This window comes from Chelonia mydas, chromosome 4 (assembly GCF_015237465.2).
Source record: "Chelonia mydas isolate rCheMyd1 chromosome 4, rCheMyd1.pri.v2, whole genome shotgun sequence".
NCBI lineage: Eukaryota > Metazoa > Chordata > Testudines > Cheloniidae > Chelonia > Chelonia mydas.
Window position 1 is genome coordinate 79,010,193 of NC_057852.1, and position 18,789 is coordinate 79,028,981.

The window sequence follows — 18,789 nt, forward strand, 5'->3', positions numbered from 1 at the left end:
CTCTAGTCTTGGTAGTCTCCATTAGAGCTGGATAGTTTCAAGGCCAAAACCCCTCTTTGTTCTGCACTCCTGTACTCCTGCAAACTGTACTCCTGAGCAAATGGAGACAAAACTCTATGAGGAGGAACTTGCAGATTTCTGAATCCTCTGTGTGGTAATTTCCATGTAAGGGACAGCTTGGCAAGAGTGAATACATTAATGTGTGTGCTGCAAATGGTGTGATGACCTTGCTATCAACTACCTATTTACCTAAAAAAACTACCTTTTTCCCCTCTATATAATTCAAGTTTTATTTTTACTTCTGGCTGAAGTTTAGTAAGTCATATGTGGTACATTCTTCTGTTTCCCCAATGCATTTAGGGTATGTTATTGAGTCTTCTTCAATCAGCTATATATAAAGTCAATCTACTATATTAATTTTGTTGTGGGAGCTTTTAAAATACAAACCACATAAAGAGATTATATTTTATCAGTCTTTTTTTCATGTTGCCCTTTAAGAGTCTCTAAACCTTGAAAAGTCTGCACACCTTTTGCTAAGAGAGGCTTTAAAATCAATAGTTTTTGAATTAGGGTTGCCAATTTTGGTTGAACATATTCCTGGAGGATTCTTCACATGACATAATATTTAAAGATTAATCTTTAATTCCTGGAGACTCCCAGCCAATCCTGGAGGGTTGGCAACCCTATTTTGAATGGAAAACTTGATTTAAATGGTGTTTGCCTCATTACCGCAAAAAAAAAAAAAAATCCATCTTCACAAGGTGCGGCTGATCTCCTCATCACTGAGGAGGAGGAAGTCTTTGCCGGCATTTGCCATCCCAAAACTTTTTCAAGATATCACAACTCCAAATTATAGAAATGACATAGCTCAGTTCCCTCTTTCTGTCATTCTTTAGGCCTATAAAGCCTGTCTTGTAGGGCTCACTGTGCTTCTTTGTTTTCTCTTCTCTTTTTGCCTAGTGTCTTTGATTTGTATTTACGTATCCATTATCTCTATCCTTATATGGATGGCTTCTTACTTGTTACAAGGAATAGAAAGAAGCTATTGTATTGTTAATGAATATATGTGCTGTGGCAGTGGTTTCTACTGCTGCATTCTTCAGCTGGGACTAGCCAGTGTTCTTTTTTATATAAAACATTTTTCTCATTGACACTATCGTCATTTTCATTTTTTGGCATATTAAAGACTGAGCACAACTCCTTTCCTTTAGAGATAATAGGGAGTTGCATGAGCTATCAAATTATGACGACTCACATTTTTGTTTCCTCTGGAGATCCCCAAATCCTGTAAATTCAGTATAGGTTTGCTTCATCCACTACTGAAATGCTACCACATGTAGATTTGGAAGGCAATAGTCATTCAATAGCATACATCAACACTACATGAAAGAACGACGATACAGTATCCATTTTAAACTGCAAAAGGAATATTAAGTAGGAGGAATATAATTACTGAGTATGAGCACCAGGGCTAACGTATTCACTCTTGAAAATTGCCATTATATTTAGTGAACAACTGGTCAGTGCCTTAGATTTGCTAATCATCCAGAAAACTAAGTATCCCACAGTACAGCATTCCCTAATGCAGCGGTTCTCAACATGCGGCCCAGTTAGCACACAGCTGTGGCCCACCTCAGCTGTGTGCTAAAGGCCGCCCACGTGCCCGGGTCTGCCAGGTTCCAAGTTTCCCAGCTCAGAGGGGTCCGAGTTGCCCTGCTTCCCAGCTCGAAGGGGTCAGCCCTACAGGGTCAGGGTCCGGGGCAGCTGCCCAGCTCCGTGAGCTCTGGGGTCTGGGACAGCCATGCGGCAGGGGTCCAGGGCTGGCAGCTGGCCCGCCCTGCCCTGCATGGTGGGAGTCCGGGGTAGCTGGCTGCCCAACGTGGCATGTTCCAGGGCAGCTGCCCAGCCCCATGAGCTCTAGCGTCTGGGGCAGCTTCGCAGCCCCACAAGGTCCGTGGCAGCCACTTGGCTCCGGGGTCCAGGTCTGGGGCAGCTGGCGCACCTTGCGTGGCGGGGGTCAGGGCAGCTGCCCAGCCCTGCAAGTTCCGGGGTCCGGGTCTGGGCCAGCCACCAGTTCTGAACCACTGCCCTACTTACATGCTGCAGCTCTGCTTCAGAGGCAAGAGGGCCTCCTACTGAATTTGCAGTTCTGCTTCTTATGGCACATGAGTTTTCCTTGGAGGCCTTTTATCTAAACCCTGATCAGTCCTGTTCCTGCGTAGGTCAGCCCATAGTGGTGTAACTGCTAACTATTATCTCACCAGTCAAAAGTATAGACGCTGCAAATTAGCAGAGCTTAATCTATAAAATGCCACTTTCTCACCTCCAAAGTAAGTTCATGTAGAAATCAGATCTAGTTATTAGCCAACAATAAAAACATATTAAATCATCCTTAAATTTTGTCAGACAAGACTGGATTATCTGAACAGTCTTTTCTAAAGCTTTTTCAGGTGACTTTCCTTATATTGCTGATGAAATATAGGCAACATACCACTCACTCCCCCAGGCACAATGTGGTACTGCATTAGGTGGCATAAAAAGGAGGATTCCAAATGACACAGGAGTAGGGTTTTAAATGAACTTGTTTAATTTTATTTAAGGACTTCAAGGTGCATTACAAACAATTCATTGTCCTGCACAAAGACATATGTGAGGAAGGTAGATACTATATTCATTTGACATATAGGTGAAAGAAGGCATAGAGAGGTTGTGTAACACAGTAACTGTCAGAGCTGAGCATGCAAAATAGGAGTCCTAGCTTTAATTGTTTTGCTGTAAGAACTGGGCACGTTCTTTACCATATGCTGGTGGACATCATTTTATATATGTAATAGAAAACTATACAAAGCAAAAATAACTTGAAATTGTTTCTGCTTTCTTGATTATAAAATGAAGAAACTGCATTTTTTTATTTTAGCTCATTTCTCTTAATGTACCGTTTTCCCATAGAAATCATATTTAAAGTTGTCTACATCAGGGTACTAGAAAATTTGAAATCAGCTAAAAAATTATATGTGAATTAAAATACATTATAATTACTGTAACTAGCATGCATATCTATTGAACTTGTACTGATATTGTTTGCAGTACTTCATGTTAATGAAATATGTAATAGTTTCTTAATTAGATGCTATATTGATTTTTCCAGAAAGGTACATTTGCAAGGACGATTTTGATTTCACTTGGGTGTGATGTCTGTGGAGTTTACCAGCAGTGTTAAGTTGTAACATGTGGTTATTTGTAGAAGGCTGTACAGTATTATCTCAGACATCTCATAGTAGGTGGTATGAATCCAAGGTTATGCCATGGAACTGGAGGGTGTGCTATTGATTGGTTATAAATCTAACCTTGCTTCCCAGTATTCTAATTAGTGTGCCTATGAAAGACTTGGAAGTATATCATCAATTACACTCCCACAACAGTCACTATTAGTCTCTTAATGTTTTGGTTCATTTTATTTTACATTGTGGACATATATTTTAAGCAATTCTTTCCTAGATTAACCAAGGTGTTAGCTATTTGGTAAATATTCTAGTAGTATTTTCCGACTTCATGTAAATTTGGAAAGTAGTCTGACAATACATGTGATTCATTTTTCTTGTGCAAATCTTAGTAGAGCCTACTAAATATTTATTTAGTTGAGATTTTTGTACAACATAATCTTAAGGATTAGAAATAGAGTTTACCAATATTTTTGTTTATAGTATTCTGTTTAAGGTGCCTATATATATATATATATATAGCTGTAGATAATAGGTTGTGGAGAAAAAATAGCTTTTCCTGGGAGAAGTGTTCTTTCTGAATTTTTATTTATTTTTCATTTTTTGTTTTGTTTTGAGGTGGGGAGGGAATTGGGGGAGACTGGAAGAAAAGAATTTGCAGATATTTTCAGGTGTTTACATATTCTGAATTTCTGTCACTCTGAATTATATAAAAGAACATGATGTATATTTGAAATTTTTTGAAATGAGAAACATTAGGGTATAATTTCCATCTGTAGAAGATGACTTCAGTTATTTTAAAACGTTAAAAGGGAAATGATGGGAACATCAAGAATCTTTCTATGCCTATTAAGAAACAATAGGAAATTTAGAGAACAGTATAGAAGCCCCATTCCTGAGAAGGGAGGTGAGTGGAGTCAATAATGATTGAGAGAGGATTTGATTAGTGTGGAGTGAGAGGGATGTGGCTAGCAGTTGCAATCGATTCCTTTTTTTTTTTTTTTTTTGGTGTTGTGAATGGAATGGGTGGAGTTATCTGCTAGATGGAACTGGTTTGCTAAAACATGGAAGCTTCAGAAAGGGTGGGCAGGACATCTGATAAAGTGGGTCTGTACAAAGCTGGCTAGCTCATCTTATTATTACAGTCTTCACAGAAGATTGTTGATATTCTAAATGTAGTCATTGTGAAAGTTGCTGGTCAGTTCTGCAAATAAGTGTTTATTATTTAGTGATTACCAAACATCAGTGTGTGAATGTATAAGATTCAACATGCCTAAAGTTGGAGGAAGTGGTAGGAAACAAGCAGCTAAATGCGCTGGAGTAGGATGTCAGTGTTGTTGAAAATTGCTAAGTAGAAAGATAGAAAGGGTTCATACATGGCCTGGTTAGTGTAGAAAATATGTATATTGGATTCTTCAAGATCAGATGTTCCACAGTCTCTTAAAGTTGAAAAACAGAACATCAATTGGTTTGATGATCCTGCAGGTTAAACATTTTCAGTGACATCACCACCACTGAAACATACTATGTAAGTCCTTGTTCTACATCTTTTGATAGTGCTTCAACATCTGCTTAATTCAGGAGCAATCTCTAGTCATCTTTGACATCCAAAAAATGGCAAGGATTAGTCTGTGATCTCAACTAGCATTTAAAAATGTAATCCAATTATTTATACTCTAAAAGTTTGTAAAGAAAGTTATTTCAGTTTGTTGCATTAAATGATGAATAACTGTGGAAATAAGTCATGCAAGACAGGACAGTCACATTCCGAATGTTGTCAGTTTTTTAAATAGCTGCCTAGACTCATGTTCAGCCAATTTGGCATCAGCCAACCATGTTGTAGTGCATTTACATTGGTTTGGTTGAAACTTTGTAATAGGTTAGGTACTGAAAAAGAAAGTAAGTTGGTAAAAATATATTGCTTTCTGACTGTGTCTACACTACAGTTCTGCTACATATTGCTCCCGTCAAGGATCACCTTGACCAGCTAAGGCTTATTAAAATACAACTTGTCTTGTTTGCTCTGGAGTTTTAAATTATATTAGTTAAAATGAATTAGTTAACATGGTTTTTTTAAAAATATCTTTTCTCCTAATCCAGACAGGGTCATAGAGCCTGAGACAGCTGCTTCAGGTTTCACTTAAGGTTGCTATGTGGGTCTTGTCCCCAGTACCAAAATCTGGAGAAGTTGACATCCAGGTCTCAGTCTGTGAATTTAGTAACTGGCAATCAGACAGGGTCTGTGCTTGAAACAGGCTTGATGCATAGGAACTCAACAAAATTGGAAGGTCTGATGCTTAGTATTAGTTAACACTGTTGAAATTCTTCAGCCTCGTGGTTGCATTCCCTAGAGTCTGGCACCGTGAGTGTAAAGGGGTTACCTGCGCTAAGCTACATTGCCTTTGCTAGTGAGTTAATGAGGAGTCCAGACATACAGAGTCTTCAAAGGATTTTCTTCCATACCACTGTTCTTCTCAGAGCTAAGGAAGAGAGAGAAGAAATGGAGTCACATGGACTCTTCTTGATACCATGGCCAGTGAGTTGCCATTTCTGCTTTTGCATCCGGTGTCAAGGGCCTCTTTGGTCTCTGCTGTCTCCCATGCTCCTGTACTCAGAGCTTTAGTGTCTACTGCTGAGATGTTGTGTACCTCAGTATCATCTCCTTAAAGTCCTGTACTGGCTATTTTGACATCAAGTGCTTTGGCTGAAAGTTTATGCACTTCAACATCAGATCCCTCTGTGCTGTGTTTTATCAGTGCCAACAAGGTATGTTGTTGTTCAGTTTGTGGACACTTGCAAGTCAGTCTATGACTTCTCACACCACTTGGTTCTTTAGCCACAGGTCAAGTTCCTCCAGCATCAGCCCTGTCTCCACTCTTTCTGTTGGCTTTGTGAACCTCTACCTTCCTGGTTCCAAGTGGTGGGAAACTTCCCCTGTTTCTCCCTTCATGCCTTACCTGTACCAGGCCTTCCCATGGTTGGTCTTGTGAGCCATATCTCATCCTTTCCACAGAAGGGAAGCCAGGAGAGAGGAAATCTCTGAGCAAGATTCACCTCACAGTTTTCCCTGCCTAGATCCATGGAAGTGGCAAGCATTCCCCTTCCCCTCTTAGAATAGGCAAGAGCCAAGAAGTACTGGAGGCCAAGACCATATGTGAAGAAGCCCCTTTTTATCATTCCACTGACCATTAGAACCACACTGAAGGGTTTCCTCACAGCTTTCAGAATCCTCTCTGCAGAGCATTCCCATGGTGTGGTGTGGCACACTGGATATTTATGCAACTTTCTTTTCACCTTTCTTGCTCTGTTTGTATACTTGTCAGAAGATTCCCAATACCATGGAGAATCTGCAGAATTAAGGGAGCAGGATATCAGTGCCATGATTGTGGCTGACATTTTTCTTTGTCTTTTAAACCCTTTCTTTGTTGCTAGTAGTAGGAATAGTGATATGCCAAAAGGCCTTAGGAGTTGGCACTGTACAGACACAGAAAAGAATGCGTTCTTATTTTAAATGTTTAAAACTTAAAAGTCATAAAACTTTTGTTTTGTGTGTTTACTATAATTTACCTTTCCTCACTTTATTTTTATATTTCATGTACATCGTTTTGATGTTTGTGAAAAGTGCTTTATTAAGTGTGCGATAAGTAGAGAGCTACGTTTGTACAAAGAACACAATAGATATAGAAACAAAAGGCTAGGAACCAGGGACTCCTAAACTCTAATCCTAGTTCTAACAGTAGCATTTTCTGTGACTTTGAGCAAGTCATTCAACCTGTCTGCCTCATGTTAAAAATCACTCTATAATTGTCTACTTCTCAAGGTGCTTTGAAGATTAATTAAGTAATGGGACAACTCCAGTTAACTTCAGTGGGAGTTGAGGGCGCTCATCATCTCACAGGATTTGGTGCATGCTTTGGAAAGTGCCCTAAAGAAGAAAAAAGGGCAGGGGTGGGATGGGGTCGGGTTGTGGGAGACTATTTGAACTAAGTTTCCAGGTAAAAACATATCCATAGTTTAGTGTAATATGGGTCAAGGCATGAACCTATCTCTGTAAAGAACTGAACAATATCCCTGTTCTTAACTCTGTGGGGGTTGAATCTGAATTTTTTGGCTGTTTCATCCATAATTTAAACAGGGAAGGGTCTGTTTGTTTGTATTCATTCAACTGAATTGACTTTGTAAAAAATACTTTAGAGAATGTAAATGAATGCTCTATTTAATTTAGTGAAAATTGCACTTATCAATTCTGCTGATTGTTTTTGTTGTTTACATGAGCATCGCTTTGAAAAGCTGTATAATCCATTTTCCCTTAATTTACACTTTATAGTGTGACTGTATGTTTATTAGGACTGATAAACACCATAGTTAATCCTCATTAAGAAATAACAAGACACGTACTTTGCAAGATAATTATGTTCATAATAATCAAGACTGAGGGATGATCCTAAAACAGTTTCTTTAATAGATATATCTCAGGTAAATCATTGCATTCTGACTTGGAAGGTATTTCTGTGAGATCTTTGTTTTGTTAGTTCCACTTTAGTGAATTCCTCAGGATCTGTAATATCCTCAGAAAGATTCTCAAGCAACATTTCATCTGAGAGGAGTCTAAATATTTGACAGCTCATTTAAAAGAAGACTGAGAGAAAAAGTGGGTATTAATGTTTAATCTCTTAATATTTTTTTAACCTTTTAGTAAAATTAGGGGGATTTGCACAAGAAAACAACACTATAGATTCTGGAGAACTTGATATAGGCCGAAGAGCAATACAAGAGGTTCCTCCGGGGATCTTCTGGAGATCACAGCTCTTCATTGATCAGCCACAGTTTCTAAAATTCAATATCTCCCTTCAGAAAGATGCATTGATTGGAGTATATGGCCGAAAAGGCTTACCCCCATCACATACCCAGGTAAGAACTGCTTTCATTAAAAGCAAGATATAGTATTGAAAACTGCCAGTTTGCATCTTCTTAAGAGTTGTGTTTCTCAGGATTGTAGCCTTTCCTTTTTCCTGTTTTTTTTATTTTTACTTTCCACTTTATATATTGATCTTACACTACATGAAAAATATATCGTCATTTTAATGTAAGTGTCGTTTTAAACGATATTCTGGAATTTAAAATCTGCAGTGTGGGGAAAGCTTTTTCTTTATGATCAAATCTGATAATTGTTTTCAGTGATGATGCCTATCATAAAGAGACATTTAATGCAGTTATCTTCCTGTACTGTGGTCCATGGCCATATTTTTAACTTTTGAATAAACTAGTGTATCATGCTATAGTCGTGCATTTATTTGCTCTCCTGGGTTTGTCTACCAAAAAGCAAAGCTGGCAAAGTTACAAGCAAGTTGAAAAAAATCCTTTTTGACAGAGGTTCTGTTTGTTCTACTAGTGAGTGTCATGCTATTTACATTTTGCTATTTGATTTAAAATATATAACATATTGAAATATGTGTATATGGGATACAGTGAACTAAGATTGTAAGGATCAATTATTATTAGATATTTTCCTGTCTTAAGACTTCTCCAGAGTATCCCAGAATACAGTTCTATTTCACCCCTCAAGAGATTTCTTACGAGCTATTTCATTGTACATTTGGTTATGCACTTGTGTTCAGTAATAAACATACTACATATTTGCATCTAAAGTTATAGTGAAATGTGCAATTTAAGCATTAGTGTGAATAATTCAATTTAATTAATATTTTTTCTGGATGGAGTAGTATGCGGGGGGGGGGAAGGGCAGTTCCTCTTCACTATATTCAGAGACAATAATTTGGAGTTAACCCTGATTAAAATCTTATTTTACCCCCCAAATGTGAATTTCTTCTATTTCAAACCAATTTCAGTCCAAGTTCTGCTTTCTCATCTGTGGTTGATGGAGGATAGGTCCATCAAATGACTACTAGCCAAGATGGTCATGGATGCAACCCCATGCTCTGGGTGTCCCTAAGTCTCTGACTACCAGATGCTGGGGCTGGACAACAGGGGATCGATCACTTGACAATTGTCCTGTTCTGTTCATTCCCTTTGAAGTGTCTGGCATTGGCCATTGTCGGAAGACAGAATTCTGGGCTAGATGCTCTACCAAAGAGGACCTTTTTTCCAGTTTCTTGAAAATTAACTATTACTGAGTTTGGAGAGCACTGCAACTTCTTGCGATTCTAATGCTGGATAAGAAATTCTGCGTCTGTCATGTCCAGACCTCTGAACAAAGCAGATTAATGGACTTGCATTGAAGATCAGCTATTATGCTTGCATTTGGTTTCAATAAAAAAATCTAACTTCAAAATTCCATTCCTTTTTTTGTTTTTGTTTTATTTTAAAACATAGATTTGACTATTTGTTTGCATATCATTGCATTATTTCAGATTATTGCAGATTTCTTTAATTCTGATTTTTAAAAAAAGATATCCCTAATTACATTATACTGAACTGTTTACCAGGTATGTGGGGTAGTTGTAGCCATGTCAGTCCCAGGATATTAAAGCAATAAGGTGGATGAGGTAATATCTTTTAGTGGACCACCAGATCTGAAGAAGAGCTCTGTGTGGCTCAAAAACTTGTGTCTCTCACCAACAAAAGCAGGTTCAAAAAAGATATTACCTCATCCACCTTGTCTCTCTATCTACCAGGTACTAATTCACATTTATCTGTTATTTGGTCATATGTTGAAATACCCTGTTGAAATGAAAGGGGAGAGAGTTAAGGTTTTTGGAGTCAAGTATCAGGGGGTAGCCATGTTAGTCTGTATCCACAAAAACAACAAGGAGTCCGGTGGCACCTTAAAGACTAACAGATTTATTTGAGCCTAAGCTTTTGTGGGTAAAAACCTCTCTTCTTCAGATGGACGCATCTGAAGAAATGAGGTTTTTACCCACAAAAGCTTAGGCTCAAACAAATCTGTTAGTCTTTAAGGTTTTTGGGGGGCATTCATTGTGAATTTCTTTACCTGTGCAATTAAAGTCACCATCTGAACATTATAGTTACTTTTTTAATTTCCTTGGTTTTAAATAAAGGTGAAAAATTAAAGAAATTTAATGAAATTTATGTATTTAATGTATTTAATGAAAAATACACCTAAGTTTCACGCACAAACTCACCTCTTAGACTGAGAGGAAGCATGAGAAATTCTATTATGCCCTGTAAGAGCCTGACTCTTTAGCACAAACATCAAAGAGAGCAAACCACTGTTAGGTTCCTTTCCAGGGATATGAGCAGTTTTGTACACAATCCTTGCCTAGTTCATTAATGGTTGCAGCAGTTAACAAAAGCTCATATCAGAGTCAGCATAAATAAAGACAGGGACAAGTCTAAAATATTAGACTTGTTCGGTCAGAAGAATTATTCAACATCAAATCTCCAAGTGAGAATCACCAATTACCAAGCTTTGTTGGTGAAATATGATTGTATTAGTTGGGATCCCAAACCCAAATTTATATATGAGCTTTCACAAGATGACAGGGAAGAATTTAAATCCATTTTCACTGAGGGTCAGCTTGTATCATGTATGTCCCTCCAGGCAGCCTTTGATACTTCAGTTACTGCCTGCAGATTGGTGGCAACCTCAGTTGCAAAGAGATCTTCCTCGCTCCACTCTTCAGGGATCCCTAAAAAAGTTAAAATAACAATTGAGGGTCACCCATGCAAAGGATTAACTTATTAATGCAAAAACAGATGGGGCTTTATGTTCTCTAAAGGACTCGTGCAACACTGAGATCCCTAAGGGGGTCTACCCTCTGATACCTAAGCATAAGCACTTTAAGCCATAGTCACAAGAGAGAGAATCCACAGCATAGGCAGCCTGAACAATCTTGAAAGAGACTAACATTGCACAGAAGGAAGGCATCTGGTTTCATGTCCATTTCTGCTCATCAACCTCCATCAACATCAAGGCAATAGATTTGACTGCTTGGTCAGGAGCAGAGTGCAAATCCCTTCAGATCTTCAAGTGCTATCCTCTCCATTTGGGAATAATTTATTTCATTTCTGTGGTTCTGGAGCACCATCACAATGGATTGATGGGTCCTGGAGATATAGAGGTGGGCTATACAATCCAGTTCTGTATCCACCTCCACCCCACTCACCTTCTCTGTCCCTATTCAGGGACCCCTCTCACAGAGAAGGCTTCATCAAGAGATGCAGTCACTTTTTATCGGAGCAGTGGAAGTTCCTAAATAGCACAGGGAACACAGTGGATTTTATTCTCATTACTTTCTGATTCCCAGAAAGAAAGGCGATTAGTGGCCCATTCTGCACTTTAATTCACAAGCTCAAGTTCAGGGTTGTGACTCCAGCTCCTATAATACCATCCCTACACTGGAACAATTGGTACATAACTCTTGACCTTCAGGACACACATTTTCTTATTGCGGTTCACCCACCCTACAGAAGATATCTGATGTTTCAAGTGGGCAATTGCCACTACCAGTACTGTGTGTTACCACTCAACCTGTTGACAGCACCCAGGATTTTCACAAAATGCCTAGCAGTAATAGCAGCTTACCTCAAAAAGCTAGGAATCCAAGTTTTCCCATACCTAGATGACTGGCTCATTCATGGGAAATTGTGCAAGCAAGTAACAGACTGCATTCAGCAGACTCTGCATTTATATGCCCTTTCAGGCCTGAAAGTAAATGAAGAGAAGTAATACTGACTCCAACACAAAAAATAGAATCCATTGGAACCATTCTTGACTCCACAACAACAATGGCTTATCTACCACTAGAGAGATTCCAAGCCATACTAAACCTACAAACCCACCTGCGAACTCAGCCCAGGACATCAATGAAAACTTGTCTCAGATATGTGGCCTCCTGCACCTTCCTAACTCAGCATGCCAGATTTCACTTTCATTGCATTCAGGAGTGGCTGAAGTCTGCATATCAGCCAAGCAAACATCAACTGAATATGCTAGTATACAGGACACCACAAGTCTGTCCTCATTAAATTGGCAGCTGGACCCACTAAAAATCTGCAAAGGAGTACCATTCTCTCTTTTGCCACCTACAAAGGTGTTGGTGACATATGCCTCCACATTAGGACAGGGGGCCCATTTAATTTGTGCCCTCCAAACACAAAATATATGGATTCCTCAGGAAGTAAGACTCCACATAAATATCCTGGAGCTAAGAGCCATTTGTTCAGCATGCTCAGTTTTTCGGTCCTAAAAGGACTAACATAGGCATGCTTTATCTTTGGGAATTCTGTATTCATCATGAAATTATTCCGAGGGTGGTTCATTTGCTAGGGATGCACAGACCATGCTACCAGATCACCTCAGCAGACAATTTTCAAGTAACCATGAGCGGTCCATAAATGATGACATAATTCAAGACATATTACTCAGGGGGAAGGAAGGTGCGGGAGTCATCCCACCATACCTCTTTGCCACCAGAGAGAACAGGAAGTGTGGACACACTTGTTCCAGAGGGAGTCCATGGTCATCAAGCTCCTTGTACACACACGCTCCCCCACCACTAGTCCATTAATCCACATGTTCTCAGAAAGTGCTCAGGCAGGTCTCAGCCAGAATGATCATGGTTGCTCCTACCTGACCAAGGCAATTCTGCTACTTAGACTTAAATAATCTCTGATACACTTACCTCTCCAACGAGACCTGATATTGCAGAGATGAAGATGCAGTCAAGTGCTTGATCCCAGCTCATGCTCCCAGCACCTCAAAGCATAGATGCTGGCTGACTGACTTCAACAGGAAGTACAAAATATCCTGATCCATGGTTGAAAAGCTAATGGACACATGCTGCTAAATGGAAGAGATTGAGTATCTGTTCACAGCAGTACTTCTCACCATCTCAATTCCAGACATACTGGACCATCTCCTGACTTTAAAGAACTTTGGACTATCTGTATGCTCATTGAGGGTTCATCTATCTAGCAGCCATCTCAGCTCTTTGCCATCCAATACATTCTACATTCTGATGCCCCACAATGGCCAGACTCTTAAAAAGTGTAATGGAACTTCTCCTCTGTGGGATCTAAATATTGTCCTCACAGGGTTAATTAATCCAGCTCTTGAACCCCTTAGGTGGATGTACCCTGTTTCATCTTTCCATTAAAACAGCCATGTTGGTAGCAATAATATCAACCAGAATAGTAGGGGAGATACAATTCTTCTTGGCAGGGCCCCTGTATACAGTTTTCATAAGGACAGGGTGTCATTGAGAGGTTACCCAAAATGTTTACCAAAAATAGTCTCTGGCTTTCATTTAAATCAGGGTATGCAAATTCCTTTATTTTTTTCCAAAATCACATTCAAGTAAGGGGGAGGCAAAGCTTCACATCCTAGATGTCTTTGGAGTACTGTCTTTTTGTACAGACAGAACTAAGCTATTTAGTGTATCCTCCATGTTATTCATAGCCTGTGGAGACAGTGTTAAAGGACAGGCCATTTCAATGCTGAGACTCTTTTGGCCTGTATCAAACTTTGTTATGAATTAGCTAATGTAATTCCACCTATAAGAATCACATTTCATTCTATGAGGACATAAGCAACCTCTATTGCTTCCTTGAGAAATATTCCCATTCTGTACATTTGCAGGAAAGCTATGCGGTCTTCAGTACATACGTTTACCTAGCACTACTCTATCATGCTAATTTTGGCAGGGCTGTCCTACAATAACTATTCAGCCACACTCTTAGCACCCGTCTCCTACAATCTAGGTCACTGCTTGTGAGTCACTAAGGGTGGAATATATGTATGAGCAAGTACTAGAAGAAGAAGAAGAAGAAATGGTTACTTATCCTGCAGTTGATTCTTCAAGCTATGTTGTCCATATATTTATTCCATGACCATCACATCCCTCCCCCACCCCAATACCTACTACTAACATCAAGATTCTGTATGGCAAAAGGACTGAAGCGTGGTTGGGGCTGCCCCTCCCATTATGCCCTTTGTTGGAGGTTCGAGAACACTGTTGGCCAAAACAATCCAGACTAAAGTGCAATGAGCGCACATGCACCAACAGTGGAATAAATATGGGCAACACCAGTGGTAGAGTCCTAAAAAAAAAAAACGTGCTGTAATACACTTCTGATACTTTGTACTATCGCTCAGAAGCAATCATCAGTGATAGTACTCTAAGTATCAGAATGCTCATTCTGGCTCCCAAAAAAGTACCATAACTGCATTCAAGACCATTCTGGCATGATTCAACACCTGGACAACACACCGCAAAGAACCACAGTTTCTGAGGGTAAATAACTGTTACTTATGTGACATAGTATCTAACAAATATTTTTATATAACATAATTAGGAACAGTGGTTTTTCAGGTAGCATTTCTTTTTTTTACTTTAGGCACCCAAGTTTCAGAATGATCAGTGCTTACTAATATGTGTGTGTTATTTATATCCCTAGATTTATAGTTCTCTGTTTCTGGGGAATTATAAATAAGTCAACCAGAAATAATTGATAGTAGCTGTCCATTCAAATCCAATCAATGCTAGTCTGAAAGTCTTTGTGACACTTTCTAAAAATGTCAGTTTCATTGCAACCAGAGAATCGATATGTTTTTATTTAAGGAGATTTTAAGAATAACAAAGGACTTTGGTGGCTTAAAGCAAAACTGAATGTAGAGGGGTAGGCAGATCATCCCATTTATACTCAATAAAGCTAATTAATTTATCCCCATAGGATAAGAACAAAATGAAAGTGTTTTTAGCACATAAAGGTCATTGTTTTTCCAGTCTATGCCCTTTCACAACCCCACTCCTAAATTTACGAAGCAGTCTTCATAGGATTTCAACTACCTGAAAGGGGGTTCCAAAGAGGATGGCTCTAGACTGTTCTCAATGGTAGCAGATGACAGAACGAGGAGTAATGGTCTCAAGTTGCAATGGGGGAGGTTTAGATTGGATATTAGGAAAAACTTTTTCACTAAGAGGGTGGTGAAACACTGGAATGCGTTACCTAGGGAGGTGGTAGAATCTCCTTCCTTAGAGGTTTTTAAGGTCAGGCTTGACAAAGCCCTGGCTGGGATGATTTAACTGGGACTTGGTCCTGCTTTGAGCAGGGGGTTGGACTAGATGACCTTCTGGGGTCCCTTCCAACCCTGATATTCTATGATTCTATGATTCTATGATTCTATGATTTAAGCCACATTACTCCTATTTGCTGCAGGTGGAACGAATGGTGACATCCATATACATGGCTTTTAAAAATTCAACCTCAGAAATACTATCCATATAATAACATAAATCTTTATTATGTTATAGTTCTAAAATGATTAATTATGCTATGCCTGTCAGCTCTCAGTATACTCTTTGTGGTCAATTAAGTAGTACAATCTCTAATTCCCAGATCAAAAATGTGTTCTCAACTGAGATTGTCCTACAACAAGAAGTGTCCTTCTGAAGTAATTTGAAAAACATCTCATATTGTCCATAAATAACCAGCTAAAACGCAGAATGGAGATCTTTTTCTTTCTTCTGTCAGTGATATTAGGTATTGTGATCAGATAGAAGGGTTTGTGAGTACTTGAGGGGGAAAAGAGACAGTTTTCATATCTTTCATGAATTAAGATAAGTATTTAATTCTCTGACAAATGAGAACATTGAATGGTTTTAAATTAGCAGAGTTTTTCCAAAATAGTTGCATTAGTTTTCATGTGGGATTGCTTGAACATTCAAGGTGACAACATATCAAGGTACTAGCTTCTGCCCATACTAATAATGTTAAATTCTACTATGGTTGTTGAGACATAGCTGAAAGGAAATTGGCTCAGGTATTGGTAAAGGCATATGATCTATGCGTTTCTTCTACATTTTGAATGGTGTTGGGATAATAATTCAGATTTATTGCAGAGCAACATTCTAAAATGTCATGTGTTTTTAACAACCAAGGAGAGTTTCAGGAGAAGAGGATTCCAGTGCTTAGATCCTGTCCAGAGATTAAGACTATAGTCCTTTAGTTCAGGGGTTCTCAAACTGGGAGTCGGGACCCCTCAGGGGGTCACGAGATTATTACATGGTGGGTCCTGAGCTGTCAGCCTCCACCACAAACCCCGCTCTGTGTCCAGCATTTATAATAGTGTTAAATATAAAAAAATTGTTTTTAATTTATAAGTGGGGGGTCACACTCAGAGGCTTGCTATGTGAAAGGGGTACCAGAACAAAAGTTTGAGAACCACTGCTTTACTTCATGCCAGCAAGCGTCCACACAGGGGAGTTACAACACCACATGCTAGTGCATGCTGGAGTTCACACACCCATAGTTCAGTTGTGGGGCCATGTAGACATAGCCTGAGATTTTATCTCTTCTTTTCTAGAAGGGATCTCTGCAGGTCAAGCTGAAAACATATTACATGATATTGTGGGGAAACTTGCACTGCCACTCTGCATCCGATGAAGTGAGCTGTAGCTCACGAAAGCTTATGCTCAAATAAATTGGTTAGTCTCTAAGGTGCCACAAGTACTCCTTTTCTTTTTGCAAATACAGACTAACACGGCTGTTACTCTGAAACTCTCTATACTATTTGTTCTGTGCAGAAATATGGAACTGCTGTCTCTGGGGCTGACACATTTCATAACTGCTAAATTATAGAAAAAATTATGAAAATTGTAACTAAAAAGAGCAGTAAGTGGATAATAAACCCTTTGCACATTTCTCCCTTGTAGTATGACTTTGTGGAACTCCTTGATGGTAGCAGGTTGATCGCAAGAGAACAGCGCAACCTGCTTGAGTCAGAGAGAGCAGGCCGACAGACAAGGTCTATCAGTCTCCATGAGGCAGGTTTTATACAGTATTTGGATTCTGGAATCTGGCATCTGGCTTTTTATAATGATGGGAAAAATGCAGAGCAGGTGTCTTTTAATACCATTGTTATAGGTAAGCACAATCTTCCAAGTTTTCACCAAAAGCTGTAATCTAAGCATTCTGTTAAAAACAGAGATGAGTTTTCTGAGTTAAATACTCTGGGTTGTTTTCACCAATGTTGAATTTATTATGTTTTTTTCATGACTCAACAAAAGATATAGAAAATGTATTTTAATTGTTTAGTAACTGAAGTATGAAAGCCTCCCATGTTGTATAGTTCACAAAGGAAGATGCTTTTTGAAATGTTCATTAAGCAGCATTAGGCTTTATTATGAGCATAAAGTAACTATCATTCTACTGTTTAAATCTTGAGCTTCTTGTTATAACATAATGTAATAGGATACCACAAGCATTAATTACAGGAAATTAACCACTATTTACTTTCTTACAATCACTAAACAAAGCGACATACATGCTTCTGCAAGTACCTTCATTTGCTATCAGTCACTAGTGGTTTAGAATTAGATGATAGACACCTTCTGTTCTAGTTTAGTACTATGGTGGGAATCTGTATGAATTATTTTTCGTACTCTTTCTTTCAGAGTCTGTAGTGGAATGCCCCCGAAATTGCCATGGAAACGGAGAGTGTGTTTCTGGATCATGCCATTGTTTTCCTGGATTTCTGGGCCCTGATTGTTCAAGAGGTATCTGAACCGAATTCTTTTCTTAAGTTAAAATAAATAAACTGCAGAAAGACAAGTCATTACTAATCTATCAAGGAAAAGAAACTGGCATGCAACTTGTTTCATACATGTTCCTCTTTTTTTCTCAAAGCTTGATTGAAAAGGGTTTTGTTAATTCTTCTGTCGTGTTTTATTTCACAGCAGCCTGCCCAGTATTGTGTAGTGGCAACGGGCAGTATTCCAAAGGGCGCTGTCTCTGTTTCAGCGGTTGGAAGGGTACAGAGTGTGATGTGCCTACCACCCAGTGTATTGATCCTCAGTGTGGGGGCCGTGGGATTTGTATCATGGGCTCTTGTGCCTGCAACTCTGGGTACAAAGGAGAAAACTGTGAAGAAGGTAAATACGTAAATATTTACCCAAGCATCTACAGTAATGTTTCTAAAATGTCAGGTTACAACACAGTGGGTCAGATTTTTCAGCTGGTGTAAGTCAACATAGCACGATTGCTTTCACTGGAGCCATGACAGTTTGCGTCAGCTGAAAATCTGGCCCAGTAAAGCCATGTGCTGGCAAATTGTTTACCTTACATTAAACATACTAAAATATCCTGTTTGCTAGATATTTTGCTTTCAGCAAGTTTTGTCTAATAATTTCAGCATATTAAAAATAGATTTACTTTATCTGTCTGACATCGGCTAAGAGGGAAGCACAAGAAAAGATGACTGTTAGAACACAGAAAGTGATTTTTCACATTGTAGAAGAAATTGTTACTCTATTGCATACAGTCTTTCTCACCAACATTTTTATAAAGACTTACAGTTGAAAATGCTGATTCAAATGCATCACAATGAAAAATTTTGCATCTTTTTTTGTATTCTAGAGATGTACATGTATTCATTCTGGTATGCTGTAAAGTGGAGTTCATTTTCTATTTATTTTTTTTAGGAGGAAAAAGCACCATTTCCCTTCCTCAATCAAATTGATTTTATTGATCTCCACATACAAAGTAATGCAATTAAGTCTCTGGAATTAAATTTTCAGACCATTGACCCTACAAGTGTAAAGTTTTATTGAGTCAAATTGCTAAATTAAATCTCGTCATCTAAAGC

The 18,789-nt window shown here is 38.8% G+C and overlaps 1 protein-coding gene across 6 annotated transcripts in view; it reads left to right on the plus strand.

Moving 5' to 3' along the window:
• Positions 1 to 18,789, plus strand: part of TENM3 (teneurin transmembrane protein 3) — a 2,200,211-nt gene that overhangs the window by 2,065,753 nt on the left and 115,669 nt on the right. For all 6 annotated transcript variants that reach the window (XM_043546023.1, XM_037897578.2, XM_043546025.1 and 3 more), the window contains 4 exons: positions 7,918 to 8,132; positions 16,859 to 17,069; positions 17,600 to 17,701; positions 17,882 to 18,076. In XM_043546023.1, the coding sequence (XP_043401958.1) occupies positions 7,918 to 8,132; positions 16,859 to 17,069; positions 17,600 to 17,701; positions 17,882 to 18,076 (723 nt within the window). The remainder of the gene's footprint in view (positions 1 to 7,917; positions 8,133 to 16,858; positions 17,070 to 17,599; positions 17,702 to 17,881; positions 18,077 to 18,789) is intronic.